Source organism: Rhinoraja longicauda, chromosome 31, assembly GCF_053455715.1.
Source record: "Rhinoraja longicauda isolate Sanriku21f chromosome 31, sRhiLon1.1, whole genome shotgun sequence".
NCBI classification, from domain to species: domain Eukaryota; kingdom Metazoa; phylum Chordata; class Chondrichthyes; order Rajiformes; family Arhynchobatidae; genus Rhinoraja; species Rhinoraja longicauda.
Genome location: NC_135983.1, coordinates 24,775,928 through 24,795,360, shown reverse-complemented (window position 1 = coordinate 24,795,360; position 19,433 = coordinate 24,775,928). Strand labels below are relative to the sequence as shown.

General features: G+C 48.8%; 1 protein-coding gene across 1 annotated transcript in view; it reads left to right on the top strand.

The window, feature by feature from the left end:
- The window catches only part of LOC144608288 (astrotactin-2-like), a 908,904-nt gene that overhangs the window by 501,870 nt on the left and 387,601 nt on the right, over positions 1 to 19,433 (top strand). The window contains exons 8-10 of the mRNA XM_078425904.1: positions 10,194 to 10,287; positions 14,092 to 14,166; positions 18,940 to 19,077. Coding sequence (XP_078282030.1) covers positions 10,194 to 10,287; positions 14,092 to 14,166; positions 18,940 to 19,077 — 307 coding nt within the window. The remainder of the gene's footprint in view (positions 1 to 10,193; positions 10,288 to 14,091; positions 14,167 to 18,939; positions 19,078 to 19,433) is intronic.

Sequence of the window (19,433 nt, the reverse complement as noted above, 5' to 3'; positions counted from 1 at the left end):
AAAACAAAAAACATCCATCACAGTGAGTCTCCTCCAGTCACCTCCTCACTGTGACGGATGGCCAGAATGTCTTCTCTCTTCCCTGCCGTCTTCTCCTGCGGTCAGGCTGTTGAAATTGCCACTTCGGGGCGGTCGGGGCTCCCGACATTGAAGCCCCCGCTGGGCGGTGGAAAATGTTCCAGGCCGCGCCGGACGGTGAAAGGTCCGCAGCGGGCCGACCCAAGCCTCATGTGTCACGGATCTGAAATTGTAACACTGCAACAACAAAAAATGAGCACTGTGCTGGGTTCAGACGCTGAGGCGAAGAATGTCACAATCTTCGTCTCGTCTCAAACTGTCCCAGGGAACAAAGGATGCTTGTGACTTGTGGTTCTCCATTCTAATTCACATGAGATAATTCTTGTCACTTGGCAGTGAAGCTCATGTATCATTTATAATTTGTCCTGCCTCTGGCTATCTCAGCAACTATAGTGGTAAACTCTGCCTTTTGCCTGAATCGTTGTTTTGATTCAATTATTTCCTGCGTCTAGCCTACTATGAATCAATGTCCCTCTCCACTGACAACGGGAGGCTGGAAATGCCCGTGTAAAGTGGCTGGTACTGCTCCTGGCTTCCCTGTTTAGAATAGACTAGACCAAATCCATCCCCCTCAATCCTCCACCCTCCATCCTCACCCCCTCCCTCCCTCCATCCTCCCCCCCTCCCTCCCTCCCCCCCTCCCTCCCTCCCCCCCTCCCTCCCCCCCTCCCTCCTTCCCTCCCTCCCCCCTCCCTCCCTTGGAGATAGATTTAAACATTAAATTGTGAATAACTTTAAAAATATAACACCGATTTCAATGAAACTTCTCCCATTAGCACCAAAGGGACGACGGTGAGTAAGGTGGGCCTAAAATTGTCGCGCTATCGTGTACCGTCTTGGCTGTAGTTCAGGAACAAACAAACAAACAAACGAGAGTTTTAGTGTATAGATGCACAATGAAGGCCAGGTTATGCTTTAGTGTGTAACTCCTTTTTTTTAAAATCAAAAATATTTATTCAAATATTCAAAATAATATATACAATACAATAAAACCAAAACAGAACCCACCACTGTAATACAAGACAAACAATAAACTATTATACAACAATAGACAATAGGTGCAGGAGGAGGCCATTCGGCCCTTCGAGCCAGCACCGCCATTCAATGTGATCATGGCTGATCATTCTCAATCAGTACCCCGTTCCTGCCTTCTCCCCATACCCCCTGACTCCGCTATCGTTAAGAGCTCTATCCAGCTCTCTCCTGAATGCATTCAGAGAATTGGCCTCCACTGCCTTCTGAGGCAGAGAATTCCACAGATTCACAACTCTCTGACTGAAAAAGTTTTCCTCATCTCAGTTCTAAATGGCCTACACCTTATTCTTAAACTGTGGCCCCTGGTTCTGGACTCCCCCAACACTGGGAACATGTTTCCTGCCTCTAACGTGTCCAACCCCTTAATAATCTTATACGTTTTGATAAGATCCCCTCTCATCCTTCTAAATTCCAGTGTATACAAGCCTAGTCGCTCCAGTCTTTCAACATATGGCAGTCCCGCCATTCCGGGAATTAACCTAGTGAACCTACGCTGCACGCCCTTACACTCTGTACAGACTCCTTGTCCAGGAGGCATTCAACCCCCCGCGGTGCCCAGCGGCCCCTGGAAATACCAGTTGGAGGGACCACACCACCAACGGCCAGCTCTACGAGGAGATTCCACCTCTGACCGAGAAGATCAGGTGGAGAAGGGTGAGGCTCGCTGGTCATTGCCACCACCATCCAGAATGACCAGCAAACAAGGCTGTGCTGTGGGAACCCACCCAAGGAAGACGGAACCCCTGGACAATAGACAATAGACAATAGACAATAGGTGCAGGAGGAGGCCATTCAGCCCTTCGAGCCAGCACCGCCATTCAATGCGATCATGGCTGATCACTCTCAATCAGTACCCCGTTCCTGCCTTCTCCCCATACCCCCTCACTCTGTTATCCTTAAGAGCTCTATCCAGCTCTCTGTTGAAAGCATCCAACGAACTGGCCTCCACTGCCTTCTGAGGCAGAGAATTCCACACCTTCACCACTCTCTGACTGAAAAAGTTCTTCCTCATCTCCGTTCTAAATGGCCTACCCCTTATTCTTAAACTGTGGCCCCTTGTTCTGGACTCCCCCAACATTGGGAACATGTTTTCTGCCTCTAATGTGTCCAAACAAGACCCATGCTGAAGACGTTGATGGAAGACGCATATGTAGAGACAAACGAGGAGCTGGCCAATAGTACGGAGGACAGAGATGTGTGGGGCGTCCGTCACCGTGCCTGTCGAAAACCAGCGCCACTGCGTCGCTGATGTTTTCAACGATTTTAATTCATTTAAATCATTTTGCGTCTGTCAAATGTTAATCAGCAACCCTCTGCCTTCCTGGCTCCAGTTGTGATGCTTTTGCCTGAAGTCATGAGACGGTCATAGACAGGCCAGAGGGAATGATCAGCAAGAAATTGTCATGTAGGTGTGGGAATTCTGTGCCTGGTCTGGTTTACATTTCAATTTAATGTGACAGATCTTCCAGAAGGGACAATCAAAAGTCTGCAGTATGTAATCGCTCTGTTTGCTCATCCACTTAACGTTTAATAAGACTTTTTTTTCTAGTTTTTTGCGTAAACCGTGAGTAAATGAGGTGTTGAATCCACATGTCTATTGAAGTTGATGGAGATTTGGTGCAGAGACGCTGTCAAACCAAGTAGCTCTGTGTAAACCTCCAGTTTAAATTCCATTTGGAATATTTTGGAGGAACAAGAACCAAGGTACCAAGATGAGAGCAACTTATAAAACGGGCGGCACGGTGGCACAGCGGTAGAGTTGCTGCCTTACAGCGAATGCAGCGCCTGAGACCCAGGTTCGATCCTGACTACGGGCGCTGTCTGTACAGAGTTTGTACGTTCTCCCCGTGACCTGCGTGGGTTTTCCCCGAGATCTTCGGTTTCCTCCCACACTCCAAAGACGTGCAGGTATGTAGGTTAATTGACTGGATAAAATGTAAAAATTGTCCCTAGTGTGTGTAGGATAGTGTTAGTGTGCGGGGATCACTGGGCGGCGCGGACTCGGTGGGCCGAAGGGCCTGTGTCCGCGCTGTATCTCTAAATCTAAATCTAAAAAACGGGACAGTCTGAAGAAGAATCTCGACCCGAAACGTCACCTATTCTATTTCTCCAGGGATGCTGCCTGACCCGTTGAGTTACTCCAGCTTTTCGTGTCTTTCTTCAGTGATATTCATACGCTGGTGAGAAGGGGCTTCCATTTGGGAATTATGAAACTCAATAAATATCTATATTAAAATTGGGCAGCACGTTGGGACCAGTGGTAGAGTCGCTGCCTTGCGGCGCTTTCAGTGCCAAAGACGTGGGTTCGATCCTGACTACGGGCGCTGTCTGAGCGGAGTTTGTACGTCGTATGTTATACACTGGAATTTAGAAGGATGAGAGGAGATCTTATCGAAACGTATAAGATTATAAGGGGTTGGACACTTAGAGGCAGGAAACATGTTCCCAATGTTGGGGGAGTCCAGAACAAGGGGCCACAGTTTACGAATAAGGGGTAGGCCTTTTAAAACGGAGATGAGGAAAAACGTTTTCAGTCAGAGAGTTGTGAATCTGTGGAATTCTCTGCCTCAGAAGGCAGTGGAGGCCAATTCTCTGGATGCATTCAAGAGAGAGCTAGATAGAGTTCTTAAGGATAGCGGAGTCAGGGGGTTTGGGGAGAAGGCAGGAACGGGGTACTGATTGAGAATGATCAGCCATGATCACATTGATTGGCGGTGCTGGCTCGAAGGGCCGAATGGCCTCCTCCTGCACCTATTGTCTATTGTCTCCCCGTGACCCACGTGGGTTTTCTGCGAGAACTTCCGTTTCCTTTCACATTCCAAAGACGTACAGGATTGTAGGTTAATTGGCCTGATATAAATGTTAAAAAATTGTCCCTAGTGTGTGTAGGATAGTAGTAACATGCGGGGATCGCTGATCGGTACAGACACAGTGGGCCGAAGGGCCTGTTTTCATGCAGTATCTCTAAACTAAACTAAACTAAACTAAACTAAAAGTCCACAAAAATGCCTGTCGTGTAACGAATTACAGCTGGAAAATCCATTAATAAAGCTGCATTAAACCTATGGAGGTCTTAAAAATCTTAGATCAAATCTTTTTGCACAGTTTGATAATTGGGGTACAAGCTTGTGAAGCTCTTTCATTGAAACTGAGAAATCAATGTAGCGAATTAACGATACACCAGTTAAAATATCAAAACCTCCCTTACCAGTACATTTTTTTGTATGAATAGAGATGGAAGTCTTGGTTCAGTGAGTTTTGAGTTTCATCTGATGAATGCCCTTGGAATTTTTTTGATCTTTATTAAAAAAATCATTTGTGTTCGCTTGGATTCCGTTTCAAGAATTCTTTCATTTATTTTCAGCTCTGAGACGGGTGCATCTAAACAGCTGACTGATCAGACATTTTTATCTCACATGTCACAGCAGGCTAAGGAGGTTTGGGAACCAAGCATTTTTTAGTTTAGAGATACAGCAAGGAAACAGGCCCTTCGGCCCACCGAGTCCGCTCCGACCAGCGATCCCCGCACACTAACACTATCCTACACGCACTAGGGACAATCTTACATTTACACCAAGCCAATTAACCTACAAACCTGTACGTCTTTGGAGTGTGGGAGGAGACCAAAGATCTCGGAGAAAACCCACGCAGGTCACGGGGAGAACGTACAAACTCCATACAGACGACAGCCTTAGTCGGGATCGAACCCAGGTCTCTGGCGCTGTAAGGCAGCAGCTCTACTGCTGCGCCACCGTGCCGCCTCCTTATTTCTGTCAAGTGTAGAAGCCACAAGCCAACGGGTCAAATACAAAATATCTCAATGTTTACAACAAAGTACTGATGGGTGGGAACCAACTGCAGATGCTGCTTTACACTAAAGATGGACATAGATGTTATAGTAACTCAGCGGCTCAGGCAACATCTCTGGAGAAAAGAAATAGGTGACGTTTCGGGTTGAGACCCTTCTTCAGATTCAGAGTCAGGGGAAAGGGGAGACGCGAGATTCAGAAGAAGGGTTATGACCCCGAATGTCACCTACTTATTGCTTCTCTCCAGAGATGCTGCCTGTCCCGCTGAGTTACTCCAGCGTTTTGCACCTGTCTTAGTTCTAATTTAAACTTGATTGTTTTTAACGCATCAGCAATCTATTCCTGAGTGGGAAAATTCAGTGTGGAGTGTGTTGCAGAAAATGTACATTGACACCTTACAGCGCCAGAGACCCGGGTTCGATCCTGACCAGGGGGGTTATCTGAGCGGAGTTTGCACGTTCTCCCCGTGACCTGCGTGACTTTCCCCCCGCTGCGCTGCTTTCCTCCCACATCCCAAAGACGTGCGGATTTGTCGGTTGATTGGCGTCTGTAAATTGCTGCTAGCGTGCAGGACGCGAAAGTGACCAATGGCCCGGATGAGTAGGAAAAATACTGCAGATGCTGGTTTAAATCGAAGGTGGACACAAAATGCTGGAGTCACTCAGTGGGTCAGGCGGGATCTCGGGAGAGAAGGAATGGGTGACGTCTCGGGAGAGAAGGAAAGGGTGGCGTCCCGCCCCCTCCCCTGACATCAGTCTGAAGAAGGGTCTCGACCCGAAACGTCACCCATTCCTTCTCTCCCGAGATGCTGCCTGACCCGTTGAGTTACTCCAGCATTTAGTCCACCAATGGTCCATACGAACTGGGTAGACCGAAGGGCCTCTGTGTCTCTAAATTAAACTAAACGCGGCAGTTGCTTATCATCAATTGTCACCATCTTTGTTTTTACAAGGTTCGAGAGTCGAGGGTCAGGAGAGTTTTATTGTCACGTGTCCCAGTCGGAACAATGAAATTCTTACTTGCAGTAGCACAACAGAATATGTACGCGCAGAAAGTAAACGAGAGAGGAAAACGTGATTTATTTTCCCCGCAAGAAACCGCATGTTGGCTTTCCTCTCTGAGCACTTGTTCGTGAAGCACTAGATAGACTGGGATACTGAGTGTCGGACTAGTATTCCAGAGCATGCCTGAGCGTGGTGTTCATTTTACCTAACAGGCAATTGGCAGTGATCAATGGGCACTTTGCAAAACGATCATCTTCATCTTGGAATTGGAAGGCTTGTAATCCCTTTGCCTTCTGCCCAGTGAGAACCTGCATATTGCATTAACCTCATGTGACGCTCTAAAAAAAAAATCCCATCCTGTCTCTCTTGAAGCTTTGATGAGAAATTGCCACATCTCTCTTCCCCTCGTCCCACATGTATTCTGCCTTTCCCGCCATCAATTGTGATATTTGCATCGCCGGACAGGGTCGTAAATCACCGCTTCCAAGTCTCTCGGATTGAGGGGCAGAACTTTTAATCTCTCGCACAAGATCAGATCGAAGGTGTGAATATTTCATGGATCAGAATGTGCCGTGAACCTATCGTTACATGTTCTCTGTGAGACAATGAAGGCAGCAATTGGATTTTCGGCTGTCAAATAAGTAAACGGTAACTCTAATAACTCTCGACATGGAAGTAAATGTGTCTGGCGTGTAACACAGCCGAATGCTCCTGAAACTGGATTGTGGCTCATTGTGTAGGAAGGAACTACAGGAGCAGGGAGGTTCTGCTGCAGTTGTACAGGGCCTTGGTGAGACCGCACCTGGAGTATTGTGTACAGTTTTGGTCTCCTTATCTGAGGAAAGACATTCTAGCCTTAGAGGGAGTACAGAGAAGGTTCACCAGATTGATCCCTGGGATGGCAGTACTTTCATAATGAAGAAAGACTGGATAGACTAGGCTTATACTCGCTGGAATTTAGAAGACTGAGAAACATATAAAATTCTTAAGGGATTGGACAGGCTAGATGCAGGAAGATTGTTCCCGATGTTGGGGAAGTCCAGAACCAGGGGTCGCAGCTTAAGGATAAGGGGGAAGTCTTTTAGGACCGAGATGAGAAAACATTGCTTCACACAGAGAGTGGTGAGTCTGTGGAATTCTCTGCCACAGAAGGTAGTTGAGGCCAGTTCATTGGCTATATTTAAGAGGGAGTTAGATGTGGCCCTTGTGGCTAAAGGGATCAGGGGGTAAGAAGAGAAGGCAGGTACAGGTTACTGAGCTGGATGATCAGCCATGATCATATTGAATGGCGGTGCAGGCTCGAAGGGCCGAATGGCCTACTCCTGCACCTATTTTCTATGTTTCTATGTAATTGCAGATGCTGGTTTAAACCCAAGGTAGACACAGAAAGCTGGAATATCTCAGCGGGTCAGACAGCTTCAAAGGGAACAGGTGAAGTTTCGGGTCGAGACCCTACCTCAGACTGAGAGTCAGGGGAAGTGGAAACAAGAGATATAGACGGTGATATAGAGCGATATAGAACAAAGATGTGCAAAAAAAGTAATGATGATAAAGGAAACAGTCTCATTGTCTGTAACTCGTTTTCACCTAGCCCACAGCTAACAATGTTCTTTTATCATCGTTACTTTTCTGCACATCTCTCATTCATTTGTTCTAAATCTCTCTCTACGTCATCGTCTGTATCTCTCGTTTTCCATTCCCCCTGGCTCTCAGGCCGAAAAAGGGTCTCGGCCCAAAACGTCACCCATCCACCCCTTCCCTCCAGAGATGCTGCCCGACCCGTTGAGTTACTCCAGCATTTTGTGTCTGTCCCGTAGGTTATTGTGTTGGGGACTGGATGTGTGAGTGCCTATGCATTCCCTTTAAAGTCCACAGCCTTTCAATCAAAGATACTAGAGGAACAAGATGGACCACTCTGTTGAAATCGCCTATACTGAAGTGTAGTACGCAAAGGAGCGTAACGTCCGCCATTTTAGTAGGCAAAACCCGCCGTTCGCTCTGCCTCTCGCAGTGTTTTGGGGGAACAGTATGTGTGATGATACCATTAAAATGCAGAATATATCTCACCTACCAATTCACAGATTTTTTGGTATTTTTCTTTTTAAATGTTTCTGCAAGTTTCTGCCGACTAAAATGGCGCCGTGACGGTTTTAAGGGTCGAGTGGTCTACCTTGCTCCTCTAGTACCTTTGCTTTCAATGCTGGGCTTCAGTTTGAAACTCGCTCAGACAGTGAGGATGATGGCTTCCCATCTGTTGCTTGTTAAGAGCCTCAAGGGAAATAAACTCCGCCAGCTTCAATTCAACTCTCAGCCAAAGAGATCCCGGTTACAAAATGTCCGCAAAGTCAACGCTAATTGGCAGTAGCAGTGCCGAAGGTCATTGAGAGTAGGTTCACTAGGTTAATTCCCGGAATGGCGGGACTGTCGTATGTTGAAAGACTGGAACGACTAGGCTTGTTTCCACTGGAATTTAGAAGGATGAGAGGAGATCTTATCGAAACGTATAAGATTATTAAGGGGTTGGACATGTTAGAGGCAGGAAACATGTACCCAATGTTGGGGGAGTCCAGAACATGGGGCCACAGTTTAAGAATAAGGGGCAGGCCATTTAGAACTGAGATGAGGAAAACCTTTTTCAGTCAGAGAGTTGTGAATCTGTGGAATTCTCTGCCTCAGAAGGCAGTGGAGGCCAATTCTCTGGATGCATTCAAGAGAGAGCTGGATAGAGCTCTTAAGGATAGCGGAGTCAGGGGGTATGGGGAGAAGGCAGGAACGGGGTACTGATTGAGAATGATCAGCCATGATCACATTGAATGGCGGTGCTGGCTCAAAGGGCCAAATGGCCTCCTCCTGCACCTATTGTCTATTGTCTATTGTCTATTGAGAGAGTTCAGGTGCACAGCCATCTGACTGGTGCAATAGAATGGTGCAGATTTAAGGCTGATCATCGACCACGACGTGCATTCTGGTATTATTCTCCTGCGGTCAGTTTACATGCCAAGGGTCCAAAGCAGGTTACCAATGGAACAGTATTCAATCAAAAGCCAGGGGTCTAATGTGGGATCTTTGTGGAGGATATGGTTCGATTGATAACTGAATGAACCATCTTCTGGGAAGCTAAAATCCATCATTTTTAACGAAGGCCTGATGCACATCACTGAGCATTCTGGTAAAAAAAAAAGCAAATCAAAACAGTTACAACTGGCAATTAATTCGCCCTGTATTCTTCAATAAATACAACTTATTTTCTAATTGACAAGAAAGTGCAAATTTGGTTTTTCGGCACTCTCATCAATGCATTAAAAATTGAACAAAGTCAAATTTGAATTGGGGAACATGTTCCTCGTTTAATTGGATATACTCCCGAAAGTCACTTTGAATTACCTTGGTGCTGCTATGAGATGTGTTGCAATGTATTTCTTTAAAGAGGTGAAATGGCAAATAAATGTGTGAAGTTGTAATTAAATGTAAATGACAGCCAATACACTGGGTATGGAGTGATTTTTCACTTGTTAAAAAAAAAGGCTTTGAAGTGTTTGTGATGTTGAGCAGTGAAGGTGCAGTTATCAGTTTGGCGGCTTGTTTGCTGCTGGGAGGAAGATCTGTCTGTGAACTTTTCTTAGAAACATAGAAACTAGGTGCAGGAGTAGGCCATTCGGCCCTTCGAGCCAGCGCCACCATTCAATATGATCATGGCTGATCATCCAAGATCTGTACCCCGTTCCTGCTGTTTCCCCATATTATAGACAATAGACAATAGGTGCAGGAGTAGGCCATTCGGCCCTTCGAGCCAGTACTGCCATTCAATGTGATCATGGCTGATCATTCTCAATCAGTACCCCGTTCCTGCCTTCTCCCCATACCTCCTGACTCCGCTATCCTTAAGAGCTCTATCTCGCTCTCTCTTGAATGCATTCAGAGAATTGGCCTCCACTGCCTTCTGAGGCAGAGAATTCCACAGATTCACAACTCTCTGACTGAAAAAGTTACTCTCTGACTGAAAAAGCATAGAAAAATAGGTGCAGGAGTAGGCCATTCGGCCCTTCGAGCCAGCGCCGCCTTTCAATATGATCATGGCTAATCATCTAAAATTAGTGCCCCGTTCCTGCTTTCTCCCCATGTCCCTTGATTACATCAGCCCAAAGAGCTAAATCTAACTCCCTCTTGAAAACATCCAGTGAATCGGCCTCCGCTGCCTTCTGTGGCAGAGAATTCCACAGATTCACAACTCTCGAATCTTAATTGGATTCCTCTCTTTTATTTCCAGGTGAGTGCGGCTGTCACGATGGCTACAGTCCGGATCCAATCCACAAGCATCTCTGTGTGAGAAGTGACTGGGGACAAAATGAAGGGTTAGTTCGGTAAATACCTTCAAAGCTGCGTAGTATATTTGTTCAGTTTAGTTTGGAGATACAGCGCAGAAACAGTCTGCTTTCACTTCATTCAGTCATTACCCTGAGAATGTCCCTCAACTCTAATTTTAGCTTAGTTTAGTCTGGAGAGACAGCGCGGAAACAGGCCCCTTCGGCCCACCGTGTCCGCGCCGACCAGCGATCCCCGCGCACTAACACTGCTCTCCAGGGGACGATTTACAATTTTACCAAAGGCCAATCGGCCTACAAACCTGCCGAGGTTTGGAGGGTGGGAGGAAACCGGAGCACCCGGACAAAAAACCCACGCAGGTCACGGGGGAGAACGTGCAAACTCCATACAGGCAGCACCCGTTGCCAGGTTCGAACCCGGGTGTCTGGCGCTGTGAGGCAGCCATTCTACCGCTGCTCCACAAAGAACAGAGATAGCAACATCTCATTATGAAGCAGTTGTCGATAACATTACGACTCCCTAGGACCCTCATGAGAGAGTTGTCCAACAAGATTGGTCCCTACACAATGAAAAAGGTGGCCTGCAGGAAAGGTTTTAATGTACCCCATAACTGAGAGAGTGAGAGTGACAGAGAGCTTCATAGATTTAGACCACGTGTAAACAAGCCCTTTAGCCCACCTTGTCCAGGCCGACCAAAACGCCCAAGCTATTTCCACTTGTCTGCATTTGGCTCATATCCTTTTCAATGCGTGCATCCGTCCAGATGGTTTTGCAGACATGATGACCATTCCTGTCTTCATCACTTCCTCAAGTCAAGTCAAGTTTATTTGTCACGTTCACATACACGATGTGCAGTGAAATGAAAGTGGCAATGCCTGCGGATTGTGCACAAAAAAGAATTACTGTTACAGCATATAAATAAAGTTAATACAGAGAAGACAAAATTTAGTCCCTGGAGTTATAATAGTTAACAGTCCTGATGGCCTGTGGGAAGAAACTCCGTCTCGTCCTCTCCGTTTTCACAGCGTGACAGCGGAGGCGTTTGCCTGACCGTAGCAGCTGGAACAGTCCGTTGCTGGGGTGGCAGGGGACTCTCATGATCTTGCTTGCTCTCGATCTACACCTCCTGATGTATAGGTCCTGCAGGGGGGCGAGTGTAGTTCCCATGGTGCGTTCTGCCGAACGCACTACTCTCTGCAGGGCCTTCCTGTCCTGGGCAGAGCTCTGACAGCTCATTACATGTCTCCACACTGTGCCTCTGAATTGTAAAGTCTAAGACAGGCCCTTCGGCCCATCCATCGCCCGCCCGCTGGATCTGTGCGATCCCACATTTGCACCCGACACGCCAGCGGTGATTCACAGAAACCAAATGACCTGTCAACCTGAACGTGCTCGGAGAGTGGGAGGAAAGCCGGAGCACTCGGAGAAAACCCACCCGATCACCCACAGGGAGAACGTACAAACTCCACACGGACAGCACCCGTAGTCAGGATGGAGTCCGGGTTTCTGGCGCTGTGAGGCATAGAAACATAGAAACATAGAAAATAGGTGCTGTGTGAAAAAAACCTTTCTCATCTCGGTCCTAAAAGACTTCCCCCTTATCCTTAAACTGTGACCCCTTGTTCTGGACTTCCCCAACATCGGGAACAATCTTCCTGCATCTAGCCTCTCCAACCCCTTAAGAATTTTGTAAGTTTCTATAAGATCCCCCCTCAATCTTCTAAGAGTTTCCTACCCGCTGCGCCACAGTGCACGCTGATGACATTAGGCTAAATCCAAACTCCACCCTAGACGAAATGTGTAGGAAGGATCTGCAGATGCTGGTTTAAATCGAAGATGGACACAAGCTGCTGGAGTAACTCAGCGGGACAGGCAGCATCTCTGGAGAGAAGGAATGGGTGAAGTTTCGGGTCAAGGCTGAGGGAGGGTCTCTGAGTTACTCCAGCATTGTGAGTCTATCCCCATCCCAGATCCCTCAGTAAACACGGCTTCCGTCTTTTTCAATCTCTCCCACTGTCCACTCATTCTCCAACCCTTTCTCTTTGAAAAACAATTCATAATCTCCCCAGTGACATTGTATCCTATCACCCTCAGCTTCTGTCCATTTGTTAAGCGTTTAACGTAGATGTGCGTACCAAAGTCAGTACGAGGAAGGGTCCCGACCCTCTGAGTTTTTGTGTCTCTCTGTGGCAAACACGTCACCGATTATCACAAAATGTCGGAGAAACTCAGCGGGTCAGGCAGCATCTCTGGAGAGAAGGAACAGGTGACGTTTCGGGTCGAGACCCTTAATCTGCAGTTCTTTCCTACACTCCATTGATTGCACTGCGCTGGCACCTGTCCGTCTGCGGGAGATGATGGTGCGTGCGGCTTGGCGTTGTCCTCCTTGGAGAGGAGGGGTTTTTCCATCTGTGGTTACATCTCACTGTGCCCAGCAAGGATGAAGTGTCCTCTCCATTTGACTTGGCCACTGAGCCTGGGCAGGTAAATGGGAATACAGACTTGCACAGCATCTGCTTTGCCCTCTCCACCTGCTAGGCGGGTTACAGAGGGGCGGCGTGGCTACCACGCCTGGGGCTACTCAGCTGCAGGACGCAAGAGGGGTCTGCCGACCGTCTCTGGCGGACTCCATCTCGAGTGCCTTTGACTCTCCCGAGCCTTACCCACAAGGCGGCGAGCGGGGTGCTATTTACCCCATAGTTGGGACCTGGTTGATGGACGTCGGGACGTGTCCACATCTCTGGGGGCCAGAGTTCCTCCCAGATCCCCGTGCAGTTTAGCCTGGGACTGAAGGTCTCCCCAGCTACCATGTGTTGCCACCAGGAGGCACTGCGAGAGTCTTGATTTCTTAAAATATATATCAGTAATAAATATTTACAAAAACATTTTCTTTTCACAAACTCCATCCGACATTCCCGGAGGTTACACGTTCAATACAGGTATCCATTGCCAGATTTACACAGAATCTCTTATGGTGAAGAAGGGTCTCGACCCGAAACGTCACCCATTCCTTCTCTCCCGAGATGCTGCCTGACCTGCTGAGTTACTCCAGCATTTTGTGAATAAATACCTTCGATTTGTACCAGCATCTGCAGTTATTTTCTTATACCCCTTATTTGGAGGGGCGTTTCTCTCCACCACACCCTGCCACCCATGTCCAGCAGCGAAAGGACCCTAGACTGTTGTCCTCCCCCACAGGGCCTAGGCGTTGGCTGCACCAAGCTTCAGTGCGTCCCTCAGCACGTACTCCTGCAGTCTGCAGCGGTCCCAGTCAGCAACATTTCCTAATGGACAGCTCGCTCCGCCGGGAGGGCAACAAAGCTCGGGCAGACCAAAGAGCGTCTTTCACCGACTTGATGACTTTCCAGCGGCACTCGATGTCAGTCTCTGAATGCGTCCCTGGGAACAGTCCGTCGATCACAGAGTCCTCTGTGACGGAGCTGCTCGGAATAAATCGTGACAGGGACCCCTGCAAACCTCTCCAGACTCTCTTGGCAAATCCACACTCTGCGAAGAGGTGGGCCACCGTCTCCTCTCCGTAGCAGCCGTCCCGAGGGCAGCGTGCGCTGGTAGTGAGGTTCCGGCGATGCAGGAAGGATCTGACAGGGAGGGCTCCCCTCACCGCCAGCCAAGCCAGGTCTTGATGATGCAGAGGTTATGTGCTGGAGGGGAGGCCTGCACAAACATTGCTAGCGAGCGGCCTCTGGATTTACACCAGAGCACTAGACACATACAACACCCAGTGGCTCGCCCCACCAACACGCCATTGATTATGTTAAAAACAATTGAGTTGTTTTGCTGCTCTCTCATTTCCTAACTTTTTACAATCTTCCTGCATGTAGGCCATGGCCATACACGACCCTGGAAAGAGGTTACGATCTTGTGACTGGAGAACTGGCTCCAGAAAAGATATTCAGGTAAAAAAATAATTTATTTTACCATCGTCCTTTTCTAGTTCTTGGGCGCAAACCTATCAATGGTGATGACATCTCGACCCGAAACGTTGCCTATTCCTCTTCTCATGTGATTGGAGGCACGGGTGGTAGAGTTGCTGCCTTACAGCGCATGCAGCGCCGGAGACCCGGGTTCCATCCCGACTACGGGTGCAGTTTTTTTTTGCTACGGAGTTTGTACGTTCTCCCCGTGACCTGCGTGGGTTTTCTCCGAGATCTTCGGTTTCCTCCCGCACTCCAAAGTCGTGCAGGTTTGAGAGAGTTGTGAATCTGTGGAATTCTCTGCCTCAGAAGGCAGTGGAGGCCAATTCTCTGAATGCATTCAAGAGAGAGCTAGATAGAGCTCTTAAGGATAGCGGAGTCAGGGGGTATGGGGAGAAGGCAGGAATGGGGTACTGATTGTGAATGATCAGCCATGATCTCATTGAATGGCGGTGCTGGCTCGAAGGGCCGAATGGCCTCCTCCTGCACCTATTGTCTATTGTCTATTGTGTATTGGTTTGTACGTTATTTGGCTTGGTGCATGTGTAGATTGTCCCTAGCGTGTGTAGGATAGTGTTAGTGTGCAGGGGTCGCTGGCCGGTGTGGACGCTTAGGGTCGAAGGGCCTGTTTCTGCGCTGCACCTCTAAAAACAAAATTGTAAATGAAAATGCTGCCTGACCCGCTGAGTTAATCCAGCTTTTTGTGTCTCTCCGGAATAAACCAGCTTCGCCAGTTCCTACACACAATATCCATCTAAACCGGTTTTGGCCAATGCTTTCCTGTCTTGCGCTCAATAACCGACTGTCAGCAATGATATGCGTGGATTCTTCAGGGCTGTCAATGCCATCAGTGGTCCAAACAACCAAGACACAACCCTAATGAGAACCAAGAATAGATGTGAACTCATAAAGGAGGCAGCTAACACCCATTGGAGAGCTCAGCTCGGAGATTTCTTAACTGCGAGTGCTGTCAGTACGGAGTTTGTACGCTCTCCTGTGACCGTGTGGGTTTTCTACGGGTGCCCCGGTTTCCTCCCACACTCCAAAGACGTGCAGGTTTGTAGGTTAATTGGCTCCTCCAAATTGGAGACTGTCCCTAGTGTGTCGGATGGTATGATGGTACGGGGCGATCGCTGGACTGTTTCCACGCTGTAACTAAAGTCTAAAGTCAAAACATTAGGATAATGGTCATGAGTATTATCATCATCATCATATATATACAGCCGGAAACAGGCCTTTTCGGCCCACCAAGTCCGTGCCGCCCAGCGATCCCCACACATTAACACTATCCTACACCCACATTTACCCAGCCAATTAACCTACATACCTGTACGTCTTTGGAGTGTGGGAGGAAACCGAAGATCTCGGAGAAAACCCACGCAGGTCACGGGGAGAACGTACAAACTCCTTACAGTACAGCACCCGTAGTCAGGATCGAACCTGAGTCTCCGGCGCTGCATTCGCTGTAAAGCAGCAACTCTACCGCTGCGCTACCGTACCGAGTAGGAAGGAACTGCAGATGCTGGTTTAAATTGAAGATAGACTCAAAAATCTGGAGCAGCTCAGCGGGTCAGGCAGCATCTCTGGAGAAACGTTTCTGGTCGAGACGTTTCGGGTCTGAAGAAAGGTCTCGACCCGAAACGTCACCGATTCCTTTTCTCCGTAGATGCCGGCTGACCCGCTGAGTTACTCCTGCCTTTTGTGTCCATCTCAGGATTACGGCCGTATTAGATTGTCTCGGCTCCTGCCAATCCCTTGTTCCATTCTCCGTCCATCAGCTGTACACTTGTACATCACCTAATGAAACAAATCGGTGCACCATGGCAAACAGATGGTATTTACCTGCTGTAGTTTAGAGGGCAAGGGACATGGCCACTCAATCCCCCACAGTGGAGGTGATTATCATGCTTCATCCGTGTCACACCTGTGCTGGGACAGAGGGGATTTTACATGCCTGGTGGGGATTCTGACAGATTTAGAGTTCCAGCTGTTGCATTGACAACTGGAATGACTCTTAATTATATTCAAGTGCTTGTGAAAATAGAACTGTGCAGTTGTGGAAATATAGATTCAACGATGACTGCAAAAATGGCCCCAGCTTTCTTGCCTTTAATCGACACTGTTCACTGCTAATAACTTGAAAGGTACTTATTCACAAAGTGCTGGGGTAACTCAGCAGGTCAGGCAGCATCTCAGGAGAGAAGGAATGGGTGACGTTTTCGGGTCGAGACCCTTCTTCAGAGGGTCTCGGCCCGAAACGTCACCCATTCCTTCTCTCCTGAGTTGCTGCCTGACCCGCTGAGTTACTCCAGCACTTTGTGAATAAATACCTTCGATTTGTACCAGCATCTGCAGTTATTTTCTTACACTGCTAATAACCTCATTGTTCTACACTGTCACCATACGCAATAGCGAAGAAGGTGAAGTGAGGGGGTGGTTTGAGGAGGGAGGGGGAGGGAGGGGAGACAGGGGAAGCGGGTAGCGGGGGAGGGGGAGGAGAGGGTAGAGGGGAGGGGGGGAGGAGAGGGTGCTGCACCAATGCAGGAGAGATTTGGGCCCAACAGGTCCACTTGGTCTAGTGATCTTATAAACCTCTAAGTTCCCTCCTCATCCTCCTGCGCTCCAATTAACAAAGTCCTAACCGTAGATGAAGAACCTGTTCCTGTTTTAAGCTTTTTATATTTTCTCTGCTTAGACTTTAGAGATACACAGAAATCTCTAGAGATTCGGCCCACCAAGTCCGTGCTGACCTGCGACCACCCTGAGCACAATCCTACACACACGTGGGACAATTTACAATTCTTTTACCGAAGCCAACTAACCTACAAACCTGTACGTCTTTGGAGTGTGGGAAGAAACTGGAGCACCCAGGGAAAACCCACGCGGGTCACGGGGAGAACGTACAAACTCCATACGGACAGCGCCCTTAGTCCGGAAGGAACCCGGGTCTCTGGCGCCGTGAGGCAGCGTCTCTACTGCTGCCCCACCGTGTCACTCTACATCAAGAAAATGCTGAGCGCCTGAGTGCATTCAAGAGAGAGCTAGATAGAGCTCTTAAGGATAGCGGAGTCAGGGGGTATGGGGAGAAGGCAGGAACGGGGTACTGATTGAGAATGATCAGCCATGATCACATTGAATGGCGGTGCGTACAGGCTCGAAGGGCCGAATGGCCTCCTCCTGCACCTATTGTCTATTGTCTATTGAGAGGGGGTCGCTGAAACTGGAATTCTGATGATATTAAAGTACTGTAGCATCTTGAGGAACATTTAAATCATTTAGGCATGTGGTGCTATGAGCCTTTGAGCGGCACGGTGGCGCAGCGGTAGAGTTGCTGCCTTACAGCGAATGCAGCGCCGGAGACTCAGATTGGATCCCGACTACGGGAGCCATCTGTACGGAGTTTGTACGTTCTCCCCGTGACATGCGTGGGTTTTCCCCGCTATCGTCGGTTTCCCCCCACACTCCAAAGACGTGCAGGTTTGTAGTTTAATTGGCTTGGTATAAGAGTAAAATGTCCCTAGTGTGTGTAGGATTGTGTTAGTGCGCGGGGATCACTGGTCGGCGCGGACTCGGTGGGCTGAAGGGCCTGTTTCCGCGCCGTATCTCTAAACTAAACCAAACTAAACTAAACTGGACCAAATGGTGGGCGATGAGGTTAAGATGAGAGCTTGGAGGTGCTGGGACAAATGGACCATGGAGCAAGGGAGACAGCATGGTGGTGCTGGGCCAAATGGACCATGGAGCGTGGGGGACAGCATGGAGGAGCTGGGCCAAATGGTCTGTTTCCATGTTGTGCAATTCTATGAGTCCACATCTGCACTGGAAGTGATTGCCACCAGATCATTCTATCTGATTCTAAGTAATTCTGTGGAGCTTTGAGGCCCATTAATCGCACAAGGTGTTGGAACTGACTGACTTACACCTGCCTCTCTCGCGTTATATCGACAGGTTGGTGTCAATGACGGCCGAACTTGCCAAAATCTATATCTATTCTCCTCTAATGTCTTAAGTAGATATTGAACTCACTCAAACAGCAGAAAAGGTTTTTGCAGTGTCTTATCCTGGGAATGAACAAATAAAAACACTCTTCCTTGCTACCACTGAATGCTGAAATGGCTTCAATTTACCTGAAGGTGATTTAGTTCAATTTAGTTTAGAGATACAGTGTGGAAACAGGCCCTTCGGCCCACCGAGTCCGCGCCGACCAGCGATCCCCGCGCACTGACACCATTCTACGCACACTGGGGACAATTTTACATTTACACCAAGCCAATTAACCTACAGACCTGCATGTCTTTGGAGTGTGGGAGGAAACCGAAGATCTCGGAGAAAACCCACGCAGCTCACGGGGAGAACGTACAAACTCCGTACAGACAGCGCCCGTAGTCAGGATCGAACCTGGTTCTCCGGCGCTGCATTCACTGTAAGGCAGCAACTCTACCGCTGCGCCACCGTGCCGACTAAAATCGGTGATTTTAGCTACACCCAACGGGATCCCACTGCTGGCCACACCTTCCCATCTCCACCCCTTTCCGCTTTCCGCAGAGACCGTTCCCTCCGCAACTCCCTGGTCAACTCGCCCCTCCCCATCCAAACCACCCCCTCCCCAGGTACCTTCCCCTGCGTCTGCAGGAGATGCAACACCTGTCCCTTTACCTCCCCCACCCTCGACTCCATACAGGGGGGAAGCAACATAAAATGCTTTGGAAGGACGCAGTGAGTCCGTTTGTTCAGCGGCCACCTTTCTTTCCCCAGGTCTACGTACAGCCTGAGTCAGGGTTTGTGGCTGCCCGTCAGTAAGAGCTTTGTCGTGCCTCCAGTGGAGTTGTCCATCAGCCCCTTGGCCAGCTGCAAGACCGATGTCCTGGTCACTGAGGACACGGGGGAGGTCAGGTAAGAGGACGCTTGAGACCATTTTCACCGTGACATGATATTGTGGGGGTATTTGACCTACGTTGGGGGTCAGACACAAAACGCCGGAGTAACTCAGCGGGACGGGCAGCATCTCTGGAGAGAAAGGAATGGGTGAGGCTTGGGGTCGAGACCCTTCTTCAGACTGAGGGTCAGGGGAGTGGGCGGTACAGAGATAAAATGTGGTCAGAGACAGTCAGACTGGTGGGGGAACTGGGAAGGGGGAGGAGATGGGGAGAGGGAGAGGGAGAGGGAGAGGGAGAGGGAGAGGGAGAGGGAGAGGGGAGGGAGAGGGAGAGGGAGAGGGAGAGGGAGAGGGAGAGGGAGAGGGAGAGGGA